Source organism: Curcuma longa, chromosome 20 (assembly GCF_044706935.1).
Source record: "Curcuma longa cultivar G26 ecotype Majalengka, Jawa Barat chromosome 20, ITB_CL_G26_1.1, whole genome shotgun sequence".
Classification (NCBI taxonomy): domain Eukaryota; kingdom Viridiplantae; phylum Streptophyta; class Magnoliopsida; order Zingiberales; family Zingiberaceae; genus Curcuma; species Curcuma longa.
The window spans coordinates 11,379,745-11,396,762 of NC_133880.1; the positions used below are offsets into that span (position 1 = coordinate 11,379,745).

Below are 17,018 nucleotides of genomic sequence, written 5' to 3' on the forward strand. Positions count from 1 at the left end.
AAGATATCACTAAAGCTCGAGGAAGGGGATATTGGGTTGCCATTGGTAAGCAACATGCATAGATGTCACTTAAAGGAAGCATACGACGAGAATCACTATCATTTGAATCACTTGTTGATGGCGATATCGATGAGGAAGTGGGCTGACAAGGTGAATTCGACGATGAACCTGTATTATTTGGGGAGCCTGAGCCAGAAGGCATATTATCTCTGGTTGGTGAGGCTTCCAAGATTGGACACGAAATAGGATCCAACATATTATCCCCTCTGATAGTGTTAGAGCGTCTTGCTCTTGTTGGAGCAGCAACTTGAGGTAATTCGGATGATATAAGATTGTTGTTAGAGAGCCTCAGAGTAGGACCTAGGATGCCATCACCTCCGGAAATGTTAGGTGTCATTAAGAAAGTGCCACTTGTATCTGGAGGAGAGACTGGAGAAGCTGTCGAAAAAGGGAATAAAGACTCGTCAAAAGTAACATGTTGTGAAGTATATATCCGTCCTGTAGGTATATGCAAGCAACGATACCCATGATGCAAATTACTATAACCAATGAAAACACATTGTAGTGAACGAGAATCAAGTTTATGTTTAGAATAGGGGTGTAACCATGGATAACATGCGCAACCAAAAATTCAAAGAAAAGTGTAGTCAGGAGTTTGATTATAAAGTTTTTCTAAAGGGCACCTTTGATTGAGCAATGGGGTAGGAAGTCGATTTATGAGATATGTTGCAGTACAGACAACTTCATCCCAAAATTTACGTGGAACTGATGCATGATGGAGAAGAGCTAAGGCATTTTCAACAATATGTCTGTGTTTTCTCTCAGCAGAGCCATTTTGTTCTGGAGTATGAGGGCAAGAAACTCGATGAACAATTCCACAAAGACAAGATGACGATGGAGAGATTGATATTTGCCCCCCCCAATCAGAATGAACTGAAAGTATTTTACGATTAAAATATCTTTCAATTTATTTTTGAAAATTACAGAATATATCTGATAAATCAGATTTTCTTCTCATAGGAAAGAGCCAAGTATATTTACTAAAATGATCAATAAAGGTAACATAATAAAGATAACCGTGGTTAGACACAATAGGTGTAGGGCTCCAAACATCTGAATGAATTAATTCAAGTGAAAAATTAGAAACATGATCAAATGAAGAGAAAGGTAGTTTATGACTTTTAGATTCCATGCAGGCCCTACACGAATGAGATGGAGGGGAGGTGGAGGAAGTAGGTAAATCATGTCAATTGATGATCGATTGAACAATGCGAAGAGAAGGATGACCAAGTCGGGCATGCCAATTTGATTTATTTGTACGCTCACCAAATGAAGAGTTTTCACAACCACATGACAAGTAGCTTCTTTTTTTTTTCTAAAAAAAATATAAACATATGTGCATAAATCAAGATTTGAACTTTCTTACTAGAGCATTATATTACTTACCACCACTCTACGATTCTCTTTGCTTTATCTTACCAGTCGACTGTATCATGTGGAGATCAAATGACACGACTTAATTTCTTTGATAGGTAAATACTAAGCATGAATAAGCAATTTACTACACGTGAGCTGTTAAACAATTCTTAACATCAGTACTAGAGAGAACTCAAACATTTGTTCTTTACTACATCAACTACTCTTAAGCATGATAAATTACTAAAACTCTAGAGATAACATGCAGAAACAATATGCGGAAGCAACTAAATGACACATAAGACTTTAACACAACCAATAATGGCAAGTTCCAAGATCTATCCACTATTCCGCTGCCACACACACCAACACACACCCTTGCCTTCTTCTTCTTTAGCTTAACTTTTCCTTTCCTTTGGCTGCAGTAAGAGGAAAAATGCAACTATAAGCAGATAGCTTAGTAAGTACTTTCTAACTCACAAAAACACGAAGAAGTGCACATGTAATCTCTTTAAAACTTTCATGCTCTTATAAAAGAAAACCACATGCTTTCTACATTCATAATGGCTTGTACTTGAACTCATGAAACATGTAAACATTGAAACTTGCTTATACTTATACTTCATGAATTTGTAAATACTGAAAACTTACTTATACTTATAACTTTACTTTAAAATAGATATTCAAACTTCTTTTGGGCCCAGGCATAGTACCAAAGCGCGCTCCCTAATAGAAACTGGGGTAGCGAGCCACCAGTCCTACGAGGGCAAAGACCTTGGTCTTACCAGGGCCAAGACCTTGGAATTGGTAACCTGGATTTGTTTTACGACAACCTTGAAAGTCGGGTACTAGCCTCTTCAAAGTAACATAACTTGTTGTCTTTAGTACTCATATAATAGAATGTCTTGGCATTTCTTCAAACACTTGATATGCTTTGATCCTCAAATTCTTGAATTAGGGATCCTTTCAAGACCTTGGTCTTTCCTTGCTTATAAACTCCTCATCAACTTTAAAAAGGACTTAGAATGATAAAAGAAATTTTTTTTTTCACATGCATATGAACTTTTAAATAAAGCTAGGGTTTCATGTGTGAAGCGAAAATAACCATTCAACATTCTACACATTATTTTGACAAGATAAATAGTTCTACGATAGCAAGAAAAAATATCGAGAACAACCCTTACTGCAGGTGAGGAGTACTTACATCTTTCTTCTTGTACTTACTAACGAAAAACCCTAAGGTTGAGGACTCCGAAACTCTTGCGTACTTAGAATCCTTTGTGTATGCCTGAATCTTACGAATAAGACCCTTGTTCCCTTCTCTTGGTCGGCCACCACAAGGAAGAAGAGGAAGGACCGGCCACCACAAGGAAGAAGAGGAAGGAAGATACGAATAAGGCCCTTGTTCCCTTCTCTTGGCCGGCCACCACAAGGAAGAAGAGGAAGGAAGAAAACCCTAGCCGTTTTCGCCCAAAGGAAATAAGACGGAAAACCCTAAGTTTTCTCTTTAACTTCCCCTTTTTATACTAATGGAAGTTGAAGCATCTCTTCGTGTCTAACTTGTATAATTACAATGTTTCCCTTTTTATGATAGAAAATCCTTGCTGGGGCAATGACCATTACTATCCTTCCCTTAACTCCACTACTTAGAGGTTCAAGGGTCGAACCTCGGCCATTACACATTTTTATTCCTTTTTTTTTTTTTTTGGAAAAACTTTATAAGAAAAATCTATGAAAAAATTTACGGGCGTTACAATATATATATATATATACACACGTGATGTGTATCATTATTTATTTATTTATGATATTATTTTCAAATAATGTTACATTTGTTTTTCTGAAAAGCTTAATTTTCTTTGATTATAAATATTTTAGCTATGTAACAAGAGAAGGTGCAATTATATTCTTTTAACCATAATAGTTTAGCTAGGTATCAAAAGGAGGCGCAAATTCAGGAATTTTCAAACTAAGCGGTGCGATTTCGAATAAGTTAAACTCGCACACAGAAATTTACCAAAAAGTTGAATAAGCTTATTGATACATTTAAAAGAAAATAAAAATAAATTATTCCTTTCCTTCTGGAAGCAATTTGAAACCGTGGCAGCTATTCCGCGCAACGCGGGTAAGGACACGCCCTGCGCCGTTGACTGGAGAATGAAGTGCATGTGGGGTGACATGGCATTGCGAACAAGTCTTGAAGCCGGTGACGCGCACTTGCTGCCTCACGCTCCACATCTGTGGCATTCCAGTAAATAACTCTTCGTTCCTGCCCTTGCTTGTTAATACCGGCAGTAGATGCCTTGTAGGAGCAGCCTTTGAATCCCACCTGCTTTTCCTTCCCCTTCCCCTTCCCCTTGGTTGCATCGTCCTCCTCTTCTTCGTCGAGAGAGCAGACAAGAGGAAGAAACGAAACCTGCAAACTCCGTCGCCAAACTCGGCGATCCTTCTCTTCCTCATCGATCGCCGAGTTCTTCATTTCCTAAGGATCAAAAGGTTAGATTTGTATCCCCCTTCTTATTCTTCGACCTTTTTAGCTACCGGGTGTCCATCATTCTTTCGTCAAAATCTCTCTCTCTCTCTCTCTCTCTCTCTCTACCAGTTTCTACGGGGACATGGATATAGAATGTTTTGTTGTAATTTATTGATTATTATTACTATTGTTATTATTATGATGCTTCGGCGTTTGTTCTTCTTGTGTATGTGAGTTTAGATAAAGTGATGTCGTGAATATTATTATTCTTTTTAGCTGGTGCAGTAAAGTTCAAGAAATATTTATACAGTACTAATGAGGAAAGCGTTTGTCTTTTTTGCAGTATACTTGAAAAGATCATCATGATCAAGCTGTGTAAGACTACATAGATCGCCCATCTAAAATGCATCCAAAATTCTATCGCTAGTGCCCAAGGTATTAGCTTTATTAGGAATTAAGTTTACTGAGTTTGTCTCATTAATAATTCTCTAGTACCCAAGGTATTAGCGTTACTAGGAATTAAGTTTTCTGAGTTTTGTCTCACATTAGTAATTCTAAGTTTAGAGTTTTATCATGAGTTTATAGATACCCATGGAATAGAATCCAAATTATATGTGGTTTTAGAGTCCAAATTCTAGGGTTAGAATTCCAAAACTTATTCACAAGAGGCTGACCCCATCTACCTGTCAGCCTCTTTGCTTCAAATCTCTCTTCTTCCCCTCTAACGAGCAAGCTTATTTATTATTAGACTCTTCTTTCTCTCCTAGCTTCTTTTCCTTGGGCTTCTCCGTTGCTATGACAGTGTCAACATTGCCTACACAATGAGTGAAACTGTGATAACTGCAATAACGCTTCCCAATCGGATTAATGCCAATTTCTCTCTTCAAGCAGCCCGGGCTTTATGATATTCTTCCCGTTGACTTGGATAGGAGGAGGTTAATCCTCTAACTCTTGACTTGTGCTTAGACTAAAGGATAAGTCTATCATTGCCATTGCAAGGGTGGGAGCTACTGCCAAGAAAGTTAATGGGGCTACAGGTACATTTAACCTCTTCTTCCTTCACCCAATCTAGAGTCCTCTACTAGAGTCACTAGTCCTCTTGAGTCTACCACTCCTAGTTGTAGGACAACAATGTCATATATTTTGCTTCATTGTGTAGTGCTTCTACTTGACAACAACCTGTCATATTCGTTGCTACACTTCTACTCTTGCCACACACATTGTTTGCAACATCATAGCAATCTCAATTGCCGTGGGGTAGTCGACTGTTAATAAGGATCAATTGACTTGTGTGTCTAGAATTGGTACATACAGAGTATCAATTGATTGATGATATTACATAGTCGATTGTTGACGGTATCAGTTGATTGATATATAACACAATCGATTGATATCTGATTATCTGCGTTTTTAATAATTTTCTTGCATTTTTCTTCGCATTTGCTACTTAGTCAAGTCAATACTATCGCCAAAGCGAGAATCATTGGGGAGGCTAGGGGTATTGTGTAGATTAATGTATATCCATGCTAAAGATGGTTGACCCAAAGGAAAACCATTCTTTATGTCGGATGTATGTTTAAGGAAGCTCACAAATCATTTGACTTCTAAATCATGTGTATAGTGTGTCGGCCTAAAGGAAGGGATACTATATGGCCGATAGAAGTATTGTGAGTGTTAGTTAAAAACATAAGCTAAATAAGGAAGCTCATAAATAAAATATCATGTGTATAATGCATCGTCTCAAAGAAAGGCGAGTTATGTAGCAGATGAAGGTGATTAAGAGTTGTTTGGAGAGTACCACTAGCAAGTTATATTTTAGTTCAAACACTTAATGTAATATCCTATTAGATATCTCAATTAATGCTCATAAATTTGCATGTTTGTTTGTTGTATTTTGTTACTACACAACTATAAATGTACATGCCTTATTTGTTAAATTGAGCTATGTTATTTTCTTTTATTTATGTAGCATTATCAATATTTGTCAATCTGAACAACATGCTCGTGCTTACCAGCAAAAACTATGATCAATGGAAAGAGCATATTATGGTTTTATTAGACTACATGGATTTAGACTTTGCATTTAGCCATGATCGCCCTGCATCTTTGTCTAGTGATTCCACTGCGGATCAAAAGGTGATTTATGAAAAGCGGGAGCGATCGAATTGCATGAGTCTTGCGATCATGAAGATGCTAATTCTGAAATCCATTAGAGGTTCAATAACTGAAAACGAGGATGCCAAAACCTTCATTAAGGAGTTAGCAAGACGATTCGCCTCAAATGAAAAGAGACTACCACACTTCTTACGAAATTGACGTTCATGCAGTATAACAGGAAGGGTAGCATACACCATGGGGATATCGAATTTGGTTACATGGCTTAGGACACTAAAACTTGAAATGTTCGAAAGCGTATTTACAAACTTTGTTCTAATCTCTCTGTCTACATAGTTTATTTCTTTTAAGATTAACTATAATACTCAAAAGGAGAAATGAACACTAAATGAGCTTATAGCTTAGTGTATACAGGAAGAAGAGAGATTGAGGCACGACACATCTCACAGTGCTCATTTTACATCCTCATCTAAATATTTGAACAAAAAGAAGAAAAAAGATAAGAGTAAGAGTAAGGGTAAACAACTTGCTGTGACTAGGGCATCAGGGCATAAGGTGCAAAAGCAACAAGATCCGGACCTAATTTATTGCTTTTGTAAAAAGAAAGGTCATCTGAAAAAGGATTACCTCAGATTCGTCAACTAGCGAAGGTAAACTTCTTAACTTTATATTACCTCAGATTCGTCAACTAGCAAAAGCAAACTTCTCAACTTTGTCAGTTCAAAAGTTAACTTAGCTACTGTACCTAATAACATTTGATGGATAGATACGGGTGCAACTACTTATAAGTGTAACTATGTAGCGTTATCATGGGAGTCGACTGTCAATTGATACTGAAAGATTCATTTATACGAGAACTGAAAAAAAGACAAAAGTAGAGGTAATAAGTGTCTTTAGAGTTTGTTTAGGGAATAATGTACTTTTAAATTTGAAAAATACATTTGTAATGTCGTCATTTATACAAAATATAATTTCTATTTCATGTTTGGACAAATCTAGATATACTTGTTCATTTAGAAATGGAAAGCTTAGTATTTTTTGAAATTTTATTGTGTGGCACTGGTTTTTTAATTGACAAAATATACAGATTAGAAACTAAAACTCATATGGATGATATTGTAACGCATAGTATAGATGTGAAACATGGTGTGACAAACAAGAGTTCATCCATGTTGTGACATAGGCATTTAGGGCAATATTTAAACAATGCTTAAAAAGGTTAATGTCATTAGGAATTCTCGATTCTCTTGATATGCTAGATTTTGAAATTTGCATTTAGTGTATCAAAGGGAAAATGACTAACAAAAGTAATAAGGGTTTATGATGGAGTAATGGAGTCTTAGAGTTTATATATACGGATATATGAGGACTATTTTCTAAGGTTTTTTGGAATGATCAAATATACTTAAGCTTTATAGACGACTATTCTCGATACAATACTTCTATCTTATTCACGAGAAGTCGCAATCCCTATACATTTTCAAAACTTTTAAAGCCGAAGTTGAAAATCAATTTGGTAAGAAAATTAAGCTATCAGATCAGACCGTGATGGTGAATACTATGGTAGATTTGATAGATTAGGTGAACAACGTCTTAGGCCATTTGCGGATTACCTTACTGAGTGTAAAATCGCGGCGCAATACACTATGTCTGAGATCCCTTAATAGAATGGTATAACAGAGCGACGAAATCTGATCCTAAAAGACACGGTGAGAAGTATGATGACATTCTTTTTTATCAGAGTCTTATGGGGTGAGACACTCAAAACTATGATTTACTTAATAGAGTTCCTAGTAAGGCAGTGATGAAAACTCTATACGAATTGTGGACTAGTAGAGCGCCTAGTATTAGACATCTACATGTTTGGGGTTATCCAGCTGAGATTAGACTTTATAGGCCTAATGAAAGAAAATTGGATTAAAGAACCGTTAGCTGTTATTTTGTAGGATACTTTGAAAACTCAAAGGTTTTCAAGTTTTTCAATCCTTTAAGTAGATCTTTTTTCAAGACGGGTAATGCCAAATTCATTGAGGATAGTGAGAGCAATAAAGTTAACGAAATATCATGTAGTTGATAGTGAAATGGTTATCATTGCACATATAAGCTGCACAATTGAAAGGGGTAGTTGACCATAATATTTCCTTATCTCCTCCAATTCAAGTCGAGGAGACTTCAGCTCAAATAGAGGTGTTTTCTCATACAGTTGAGCATGACTCCCAAGGTGACCTTAAGGACAAGTGCCACATAGGAGATCCCTTAGAGAAAGGAGATCTACGATGTCACGTGATTATGTTTATCTCTAAGAGCATGAGTTTGACATTGGGCTAGAGGATGTTTCTAAATTTTTCTAAAAAGTCAAACAACGCCCTCATCTGAAAAAATGGATCAAAGCCATGAGGGAAGAGATGAAGTTTATGGCGGACAATAACGTTATCTTATTTGCATTTTGTTCAGCTTCTTTTACCCCTTACAATTCTTCTGCGACCTATTCAAGTTATCTACCTACAGGTTTTGTTGGTTTTCTTTGAATATGTCCATATCATCTTTGTTTTTCTGGATATATTTAATTTCATCTTTCTACTAATTCCAAACAACATTTCATTATTGTGAAAGTACTGAGAAATCTCCCATGACTCATCCTTTGCCATCAGTTCTAGACATAACAAATGATTTGCTGTTAAACGCTAGGGTCCTGGAGTTGGGTAGAACTGAGATGCACAATATCCACCAACTTTCAAGGTCTAAACAATATGTCGTTGTATAGTCCTGATCACCATCTTAGTGTTTTAACTGAAAAGGCCTTGTAAAAGCCTTTTAACTCAAGATTGAAGATCAGTCAAGCATATCATCCCCAAACTTGCAAGATGTTTCTTATCCAATTTTTGAAAATTTGTACATATATCAGCTAAAAAAGTTCTCCATTAGACACTAGAATCAGATAGTAATGTTGGATGCATCTCCAGGAGACAGGAGTCCAAAACTAGGACTGTGACATACTAGAATCCTTTTCCTATGATTATTTCTTTGCAAAGCTATTCAAAACATTTATTTTGTTTCTTTTGGCTTATAAAAGCATTCATGCAAACCTCAGTCTAGTCATCACTAAGATCTCGAATTGTGTAATTAAGAATTTAAAGTAAACTAGTTTTATTATCTATCTAGCACTAGCTCAATTTTAAAAATGTAACACTTTTATCCACCTTGCTTCTGTTCTCCTTATGTTGTAGCACCGGAGTTGCTTTCTTTGGAAACAATTGGTTGCCTTTTGTCTGTATTAAGCATTGAAGATGTAAATTGTAATCCTAATGTAAAGAGTCTTTTATTTAGTTGTTTTATGTACGGATCTGTATGGATCTTCCTTGGCTATTTCTTTGAAAGGTTTAGAGTTTATTATTTTTGCAACAAAAATTTGTCTATCTACAAAATAAGAGCACATTTTGTGATTGCTATTTTAGCAAGAATGGAATGGAATGACTAGTAAAAAGTTGTGTGAAATACACTTCTTTCTCTTTTGTTTTAATTGTATCAAGATCATTCCTTCACTTAAATTTGACATATCCTTTTTGTAAGCATGATAACACTTTTCAATTGAATTTCTTCCTATTCATGCCTTGTCTAATAGGTTTTCTCGACTATCATGTCAAATTCACCTGAGATGTTAGTGAAAAACAGTGATACCCCTGAGCTACACACAATGGAAGAAGAATATGCAAGACTAGTGTTGCCAAGAGAGGCCAGATTATCCAATTTTGATTCCCAGCTGTCAGTTCAAACAGATAAAAAATCCTGCATCTGGTGGATGAAAATGCTATTCATCAGCCTTCTTTTGGTGGTACTCATTTCTATCCTTGTGAAATGGGGAGTTCCATTTGTTTTTGAAAAGGTAACTCGTTTTCCCTTTCTCCATGATATTCACTTAAATTTCTGGATTTTCTCTATGTTAAGACAGGAAGTTTCATTCCATCGGTCCTGGCTTATGTGTAGATGTTGTAGGTTGCATATGATTGTGGTATTTCAGCAGGAAGTCTTGTGCAACATGAATTAAGAAGCAAACACCTCATCAAAATAAAATCTAATGTGAGATTAATTGGTATATTAATCTCCAAACTTCTCCCTAACATGGTTTTTAGGTCCAATAAATTGTTGCTCTGCATGTTCTGCCTTCTGTTTTGTTAGTTCCTTACCAGCAGATCTACAAATTCACACATTCATGTTCCTTGTTTGGCTCTGATATTAAGTTAGATTGGTTTTGATCTCAAAATAATTCAGTTGTTTTGATAATTTTGTATCCTATGGAACATGTCCTGGTGGTATCACCATGGTATGCAATTTTTATAGATATCTTTGTTTAGAAAAAATATACAAATATTTGCACAAGCATCAATTATTTGCCATGTTGATCATGTTCTCAACTGCCAATAGATACTTCTACCAATGATGGAGTGGGAAGCAACTGCTTTTGGGCGGCCAGTTCTTGCTTTTGTGCTCGTTGCCTCCTTGGCTTTGTTCCCAGTTATTCTAGTTCCTTCTGGACCATCCATGTGGCTGGCAGGAATGATTTTTGGATATGGTCTGGGATTTATCATCATCATGGTAGGAACTACAATCGGCATGGTGTTACCTTATTTTATTGGTTTACTATTTCGTGAGCGGATACATGTAAGACCTTTCTCTTCTCTATTTTCACTTTGCCCCCATACAAATAAACCCAAACTGAAGATCCAAGTTAATCTTTGATTTTTTTCTCCCTGTCAACATATGCAGAGGTGGTTGAGTAAATGGCCTCAGCAGGCTACCATACTTAGGCTGGCTGGCGATGGAAGTTGGTTTCAACAATTTCAAGTTGTTACGCTATTTAGGATTTCACCATTTCCATATACGATCTTCAATTATGTAGTAGTAGTGACGAGTATAAAGTTTGAACCTTATTTTTGTGGTTCAATAGCTGGAATGATACCGGAAGCTTTCCTCTACATTTACAGGTTAGTGATCTGTTTGCTGGTCCATTTATATATATATATATATATATATCCACATTTGAGTTGGTTAGCCTTAGCTCATTGATATCTCGACCATATTCCATCTTGACATTCCATTTTGCTGGAAGCTTTTTCCTTGTTTCTAGTTTGTGTACTTGCGGCTAAGTTATCATATTTACAAGTTTACTGGATTTTGGTTTGATGCAGTGGACGATTGATACTGACATTGGCAGATATGCAATATGGAAAGTATACCATGAAACCATTGGAGATTGTTTACAATGTCATATCCTTCATAGTTGCTGTTGCCATTACAATTGCCTTCACAGTTTATGCAAGGCGAGCTTTGAATGATATTAAAGAGGCAGAAAGTAGTAACAGTGAGGACATCCATGCAAATCATAACTTGATGGAGCTTGATAAACTTCCATAAGAGAGAGCATGGTCTTGTTCTTTGCCAAACACCGATGTGTGATATAGAAACAGTGGAAGTCTCTAACCTTCTTGCTTGTAATATAAAACGATTCATGCTCTTGAAGATTGGTAAGAAAAAGATAAACAGATTGACCGACACAATTATCAGGGGAATCATTTACACAGACAATTACAGTGTACAATTTTGCTTGCTAGTTTCTTTTGTTTATCAGCTTTTTGTACAAATGCGCTTTCTTTTGTTTATCAATTTTTTGTACAAATGTGTGCTTTCTTTCACCTGCACGATGAAATTCATTTTCCAGGAAACGTGACTAAGTGTGAAGAAGGAATACTTGGATCGTTGGGAATAGAATTGGCATGTGTTGATGAATTGTAGTCGAGTTGAGATATTTGATTGTCGACCAATGACATTTTATGATCATATGTTTTTTCTTGGTTCAACAGCTATATTTTTTTTTACAATCTTTGTGCGCTCAATTAATTCTGGAGATGAACGATTTTTCTCTCGATTTACCAATCAAATAAATTTGTAAGTGTGAGTGATGTTTTGTCTAGCAATTAATATTTTAAAATTTTCATTCTACTAAAGAAAAATATTTTACAATACATTGAGAATCAAATTATGTGTTGAAGTTGGGAATCAAATTATGTGTGTTTGAGTAAACTGTTGAATACTTTGTCGCTGTACTGTGCCCGTGGGAGAGGGAGGCAATAGCTCCATGAAAATACGTTAAAGTGAGGTTGAGGTTGATGTATTCTATCAAGAAGGATACAATATTTTCTTAAAGGGTGTACTTAGTTTCATGTATTTTTCAAAGGGCACATAGGTTTTATCAAAGGGCATAGTTAATTTAATTTCTAGAATACTTTTCCCTAAGGGTGAGTAAAAAATATGTTAAACCGATCGAATTTTAAAATTTAGTTCAGTTATTTCAGAAATTTAATTTTTTCTAAAAAAATCAATTAATTTGATTAATTCAAAAATTCAATTTTTTTCTAAAAAATTAATTAATTCGGTTAATTCAGTTCGATTTCGATTTTAAAATTTCTTATTCGATTAAACTGAATTAATCAAAATAAAAAATAATTTATAAATTCCTAAGTAAATGAATTTATAAATTTCTAATTAATTGATAAATCTTTCATAATATTTAAAAAATTTAGTTATTTCAGTTAATTTGATCAAAAACTAAATAAATCGATATTTTATCAATTCGATTTATTCGATTTTTATTTGAAAATTCGATCGATTCGATTAGTTCAAAATAATTCAGTTCAATTAGATTTTGATTAATTCAATTTAGTTCAATTTAATTTTAATCGAATACTCATTCCTACTTTTCTCTCATACCACTGTAACTCTAATTCAATGTCTAAAGCATCTGAATTATATTTTTAACTGGAAAAAATGTTTTTAGTTCGGATGCATGTAACTTTTGACTTTTTTTTCTTTTAGCTAGGTGAAATAAAAATCTCATAACTCATCTCCTTCCGCTCTCTCACTTGGAAACATTGAAACTAAAATCATTGCTATCTCCGTTGCCACTTCCATTCTTAACTCATCTCCTTCCGCTCTCTCACTTGGAAACATTGAAACTAAAATCATTGCTCATCTCCGTTGCCACTTCCATTCTGTGTTCTGTTGCTGCTGGCTCATCTTCTTCCTCTCCTTTTGCATCTCTTTCTGCACTTCACTCCATTTCAAGGTTAGTCAATCTAGTATTTGTAAGCTCTACTATTACAGAATAACGCACGAATGTGGTTCAAGCTCTCAATGGTATATTTAGGGTTTGTCCTCTAGTCAAGTATTATAGTTTGAAATAAATGGTTTTGAATGAGAAATGATACACTACATGAAAACGCAACATGAAAATACAACATGATATACTATAGAAAAAGCAAGACCTATACATCATGTAGTGTAGTGTATCAATTTTCATGTTGCGTTTTCAATAGTGGTTTTGAATATCCACTTGTTGTATGCTCCTCTCTTTCACATGTTGACAACGATTCCTTCCATTCTGCAATGGTTTACATTACTACCAATGGTCACACTATTTCCATGTCCTATATTCAAAACTTGTAAATACATCAATTGATTTTACTCAAAATTCATTATTGGACCTAGAGTCTTCACAATCTCAAATTTGGCTCACGCTAGCATAGCTTGCACCCTTTTAGTTGTTGGTGCAATCGACTCCGGATCAAGGTTGACCAAGCTCGAATTGAGTCTAGATACTTGCTTGATCAATATATTTGATGGTTGAGAGAGACATCAACTATATCAAGATTGCTTGAATATGGTTGATAGTAGAGAAGTTTAAGTGGATCATGATGAGACCGAATATTTGATAATTGAAAGTCTAATAAAAAATTAACGAGGTAAAGTTGAAGTGAGTTATAGTTAACTGAACACTTAATATTTAGAAGTCCAACAGAGAATTGATAAGGATAAAATTCAAGTGAGTCATAGTTGACTGGATACTTGAGAGTTGGAAGTCTAATAGAAATTGACAAGCAAGCAAAGTTCAAGTAGATTACGGTTGACTGAATACTTGACAATGAGAAAATGTTAACAGGTTATGGAGTAATAGATGTTAGGCATGTGAGTAAAGTCTTAACAAGTCATGGAGGACTGAATGTTAGGTATGAGAGGAAAATTCCTAAAAGGTCATGGAGGACCAGATGTCAAGCACACAATTGAAGTCCTAACAAGTTATGGAGAGATGAATGTTAAGCATGAGAAGGGAATGTTGGTGCAATTGACTCCCATATTTTTTTATATTTGTTTGACAATATATTAATTAATGAGATCTGATCAAAGTTGACCAAGTTAATTAGAAGTCCTGATAGGTCAAGGGTGACCTAGACAAGAAAAAAGTCCAATCAGCTTAAGGTTGATCGGATGACTGACAAAGGAAAAAGTCTAAGTAGGTCAAGATTGACCGGATGCTTGGCAAGGGATAAATCCAAGCAAGTTAAGGTTAATCGGATATCCAACAAAGGTAAAGTCCAAGTAGATCAAGAATGATCGGATATCTAACAAGGGAAAGCCCAAACAGATTAAGGGTGACCAAATGCTTGGTAAGAAAAAAATCCTAATGGAGTGAATCTTAGGTGGCGAGAAGTCTTGGAACTTGGAAGAGTGAACTCTAAGCAAAAGAAAAAATCATGAGAGAGTGAATATTAGGTAGTGACAAGTCTTGGAGGAGTGAACTCCAAGTAAAAGGGAAATCCTAAGGGTGTGAACCTTAGGTAGTGAAAAGTCTGTTGGTGTAAGGAGCATCAGATAATTGAACTTGTGTTTTGATCATAACAAATGGTTCAAGTTAAGAGTATGTTGTGTACTAACGAGCTAATCTAAGTGTGTAGGTAGTACAAGGAAGTCCTAGTTGGAGGCTAGATAAGGAAAGCCCAAGTTGAAGGCTAGGTAAGAAGTCTTGGTTAGTTGGATTGGATAAGAAATCTTGGCAGGCGAGAAGTCTAGGCGGGTTAATGGACCGGACGTCTAGCAGAATGATGGGTCACCGAGGATTGGACATCGAAAGGAAGTCTTGAGGGTCAGAGGATTGGATGCTAAGCAAAAGCATAAACAAGTCTAGAGGACTGAATATTTAGCAAAAGGTAACTCTCCTGAGAGGAGTAGGTAAGGACGCGTTCTCTTGAAGGAAACAGTAGGTGTCGGTCTGATCTAGAGTTTCACAAGAAACCCAAAAGTCAAGACCAGACAATTATAAAACTGTCCTAACATAACTTCCTGTATTGTATTTGTACTGTGCTAACTCTTTAATGTAGGAAAATAAAGTTGGAGGAAAACCAAACTCTGGGCACCCCTATTGGATCTGGGCGCCCGGATAGTTCAAGCGACCCTATATGTTTTAGGTGCCCGGATATCAACACTTCGGGCCAGCGAGGGAGATGAGGTAACAAATCTCGATTAGTCGGGATAACTCAGCCTCTACGCGCTCGGAGAAGGATAAGACACGACGAAGTCAAGGCTGATCTGACAATCGTCAAGTCAGCATTTTAGACACCTGAAAGGGATCCAAGCGCTCGGAGATGCTAAGTCTGCTATGATAGGGGATCGAATAGCCGACGTGGGGGCGCTCAAAAGCAGATCCAAGTGCTCGGATTGCTCAATATAAGCAGTCGCGAACAAAGCCTTTACAACAATGATTACTACTATTCTACTACACTCCAGAGACACTGCTACGATGTGCAAATGCTACACCGACATCACACCCAAGATCTCACCTATAGTCGGTAACAAGTAGCTTATTTTAATTCCATCTTTTGTACTTAATTTTCTAGGAATGGTAAACTTATTATTGTTCGTCTTATTGTAAAAGGTGAGACTCTTTCTCATTGAGAAAAAGTCTTTTAGTGGATTGCCCATCGGAAGCAGTTAAGAACTGCGAGCCTTGGAGTAATAGCTAGAGGTTGTGAACCAAGTAAAACAAACTTGTATTTACTTTGTGCTTTGTTTTGTATTTTTCGTTGCGTATTCTAAATCATCTAAAATAAGTTTTTCAAAAATAAAATAAAAAAGTAAAGCCGCTATTCACCCCCCTCTAGTGTTTTTTTCAATCCTACAATTGGTATTAGAGCGGGAGGGCTTTGAATTGGTGAAACCATCATTCGAGCAATTTTTTTTGTCTTCTTCACTTGTTGATCAAGTAGTCTGAATTGGTGCAATCAATTCTTCTAACAACTTATTCAGTTTTTTTTAAATTGCTTGAATTTGATGAAAACACGAGCCAATTTTTGTTATTTGTGATTCTTTGTTCCTGCATTACTAATTCAAGACCAAGTCTTAATATATTTTTTAATTTTTTATTTTAAGAAATATATTTTAATGACCCATCAAGAAGACTACAACACAGATCGTCCATCCCTCTTCTCTAGAGAAGACTTTAGCTATTGCAAGGGCTAGATGGAGTACCATTGGAAGACACAGGTAGAAATGTGGATAATCATCCAAACCGATTACACTGCCCCTACCAACGAAGGAGTTTCCCTAGCTTGCAACAAATGGGACCAACAAACTAAGAGGAAAATTGAGGTCGATGCAAAAGTTACATAGACCTTCCAGTGTGGCCTAATGAAGGAGGAACTCAATCGAGTATGACCCTTCAGCAATACAAAGGACTTGTGGGAAAAACTAATTGAGCTGTATAAAGGAACCTTCGATACAAAGGTGAGTAAACGAGATTTGATTTTAAATAAATTGTATAATATAAAAATGCAAAAAGGAGAAATCGCAAGCCAACTCTACGTCTGAATCAAAGACCTCCTCAATGACCTCCACGCAATTGGACAACTAATCAAAAATTAGAATGTGATAATGTACGCACTTAAAGTTGTAGGATCTTGTATGCGCTAGAGGGGGGTGAATAGCGTGTAGTTACTTTTTCAAAATCTTTCGTTTCTATCAAAAACTAAGCAACGGATATTAAAAATTAAACATAAGGACACGCGGATTTTACTTGGTTCCTAACTCTCTAGGGTTAGTACGTCCAAGGCCTAATTCGGGAGGTGCCCGTCCACTAGTGGTCTCCTTTCCGAACCATGTTCGGAGGTGGAGAAACTCATCTTACAGT

The 17,018-nt window shown here is 36.0% G+C and overlaps 1 protein-coding gene across 4 annotated transcripts; it reads left to right on the top strand.

The window, feature by feature from the left end:
• The first annotated feature begins 3,675 nt into the window (after positions 1-3,675).
• Positions 3,676-11,629, top strand: LOC141813328 (uncharacterized). 4 transcript variants are annotated; one of them, XM_074701271.1, is made up of 6 exons: positions 3,724-3,912; positions 4,233-4,324; positions 9,627-9,887; positions 10,427-10,663; positions 10,769-10,986; positions 11,191-11,629. In XM_074701271.1, the coding sequence occupies exons 3-6, from the start codon at positions 9,642-9,644 to the stop codon at positions 11,414-11,416; spliced, it is 927 nt and encodes a 308-aa protein (XP_074557372.1). In that variant the 5' UTR covers positions 3,724-3,912; positions 4,233-4,324; positions 9,627-9,641; the 3' UTR covers positions 11,417-11,629. The 4 variants fall into 4 exon arrangements, with proteins under 4 accessions (XP_074557374.1, XP_074557372.1, XP_074557373.1 ...); XM_074701272.1 differs by having other exon boundaries at positions 9,677-9,887; XM_074701273.1 differs by lacking the exon at positions 4,233-4,324 and having other exon boundaries at positions 3,676-3,912; positions 9,677-9,887.
• Positions 11,630-17,018: the final 5,389 nt, after the last annotated feature.

Coding starts and splice junctions, on each gene's coding strand:
- LOC141813328 (XM_074701271.1), top strand. CDS start 9,642: ATGTCAAATTCACCTGAGATGTTAGTGAAAAACAGTGATACCCCTGAG. Junction 9,888..10,426: donor TTCCATTTGTTTTTGAAAAG/GTAACTCGTTTT, acceptor AACTGCCAATAG/ATACTTCTACCAATGATGGA. Junction 10,664..10,768: donor TATTTCGTGAGCGGATACAT/GTAAGACCTTTC, acceptor CAACATATGCAG/AGGTGGTTGAGTAAATGGCC.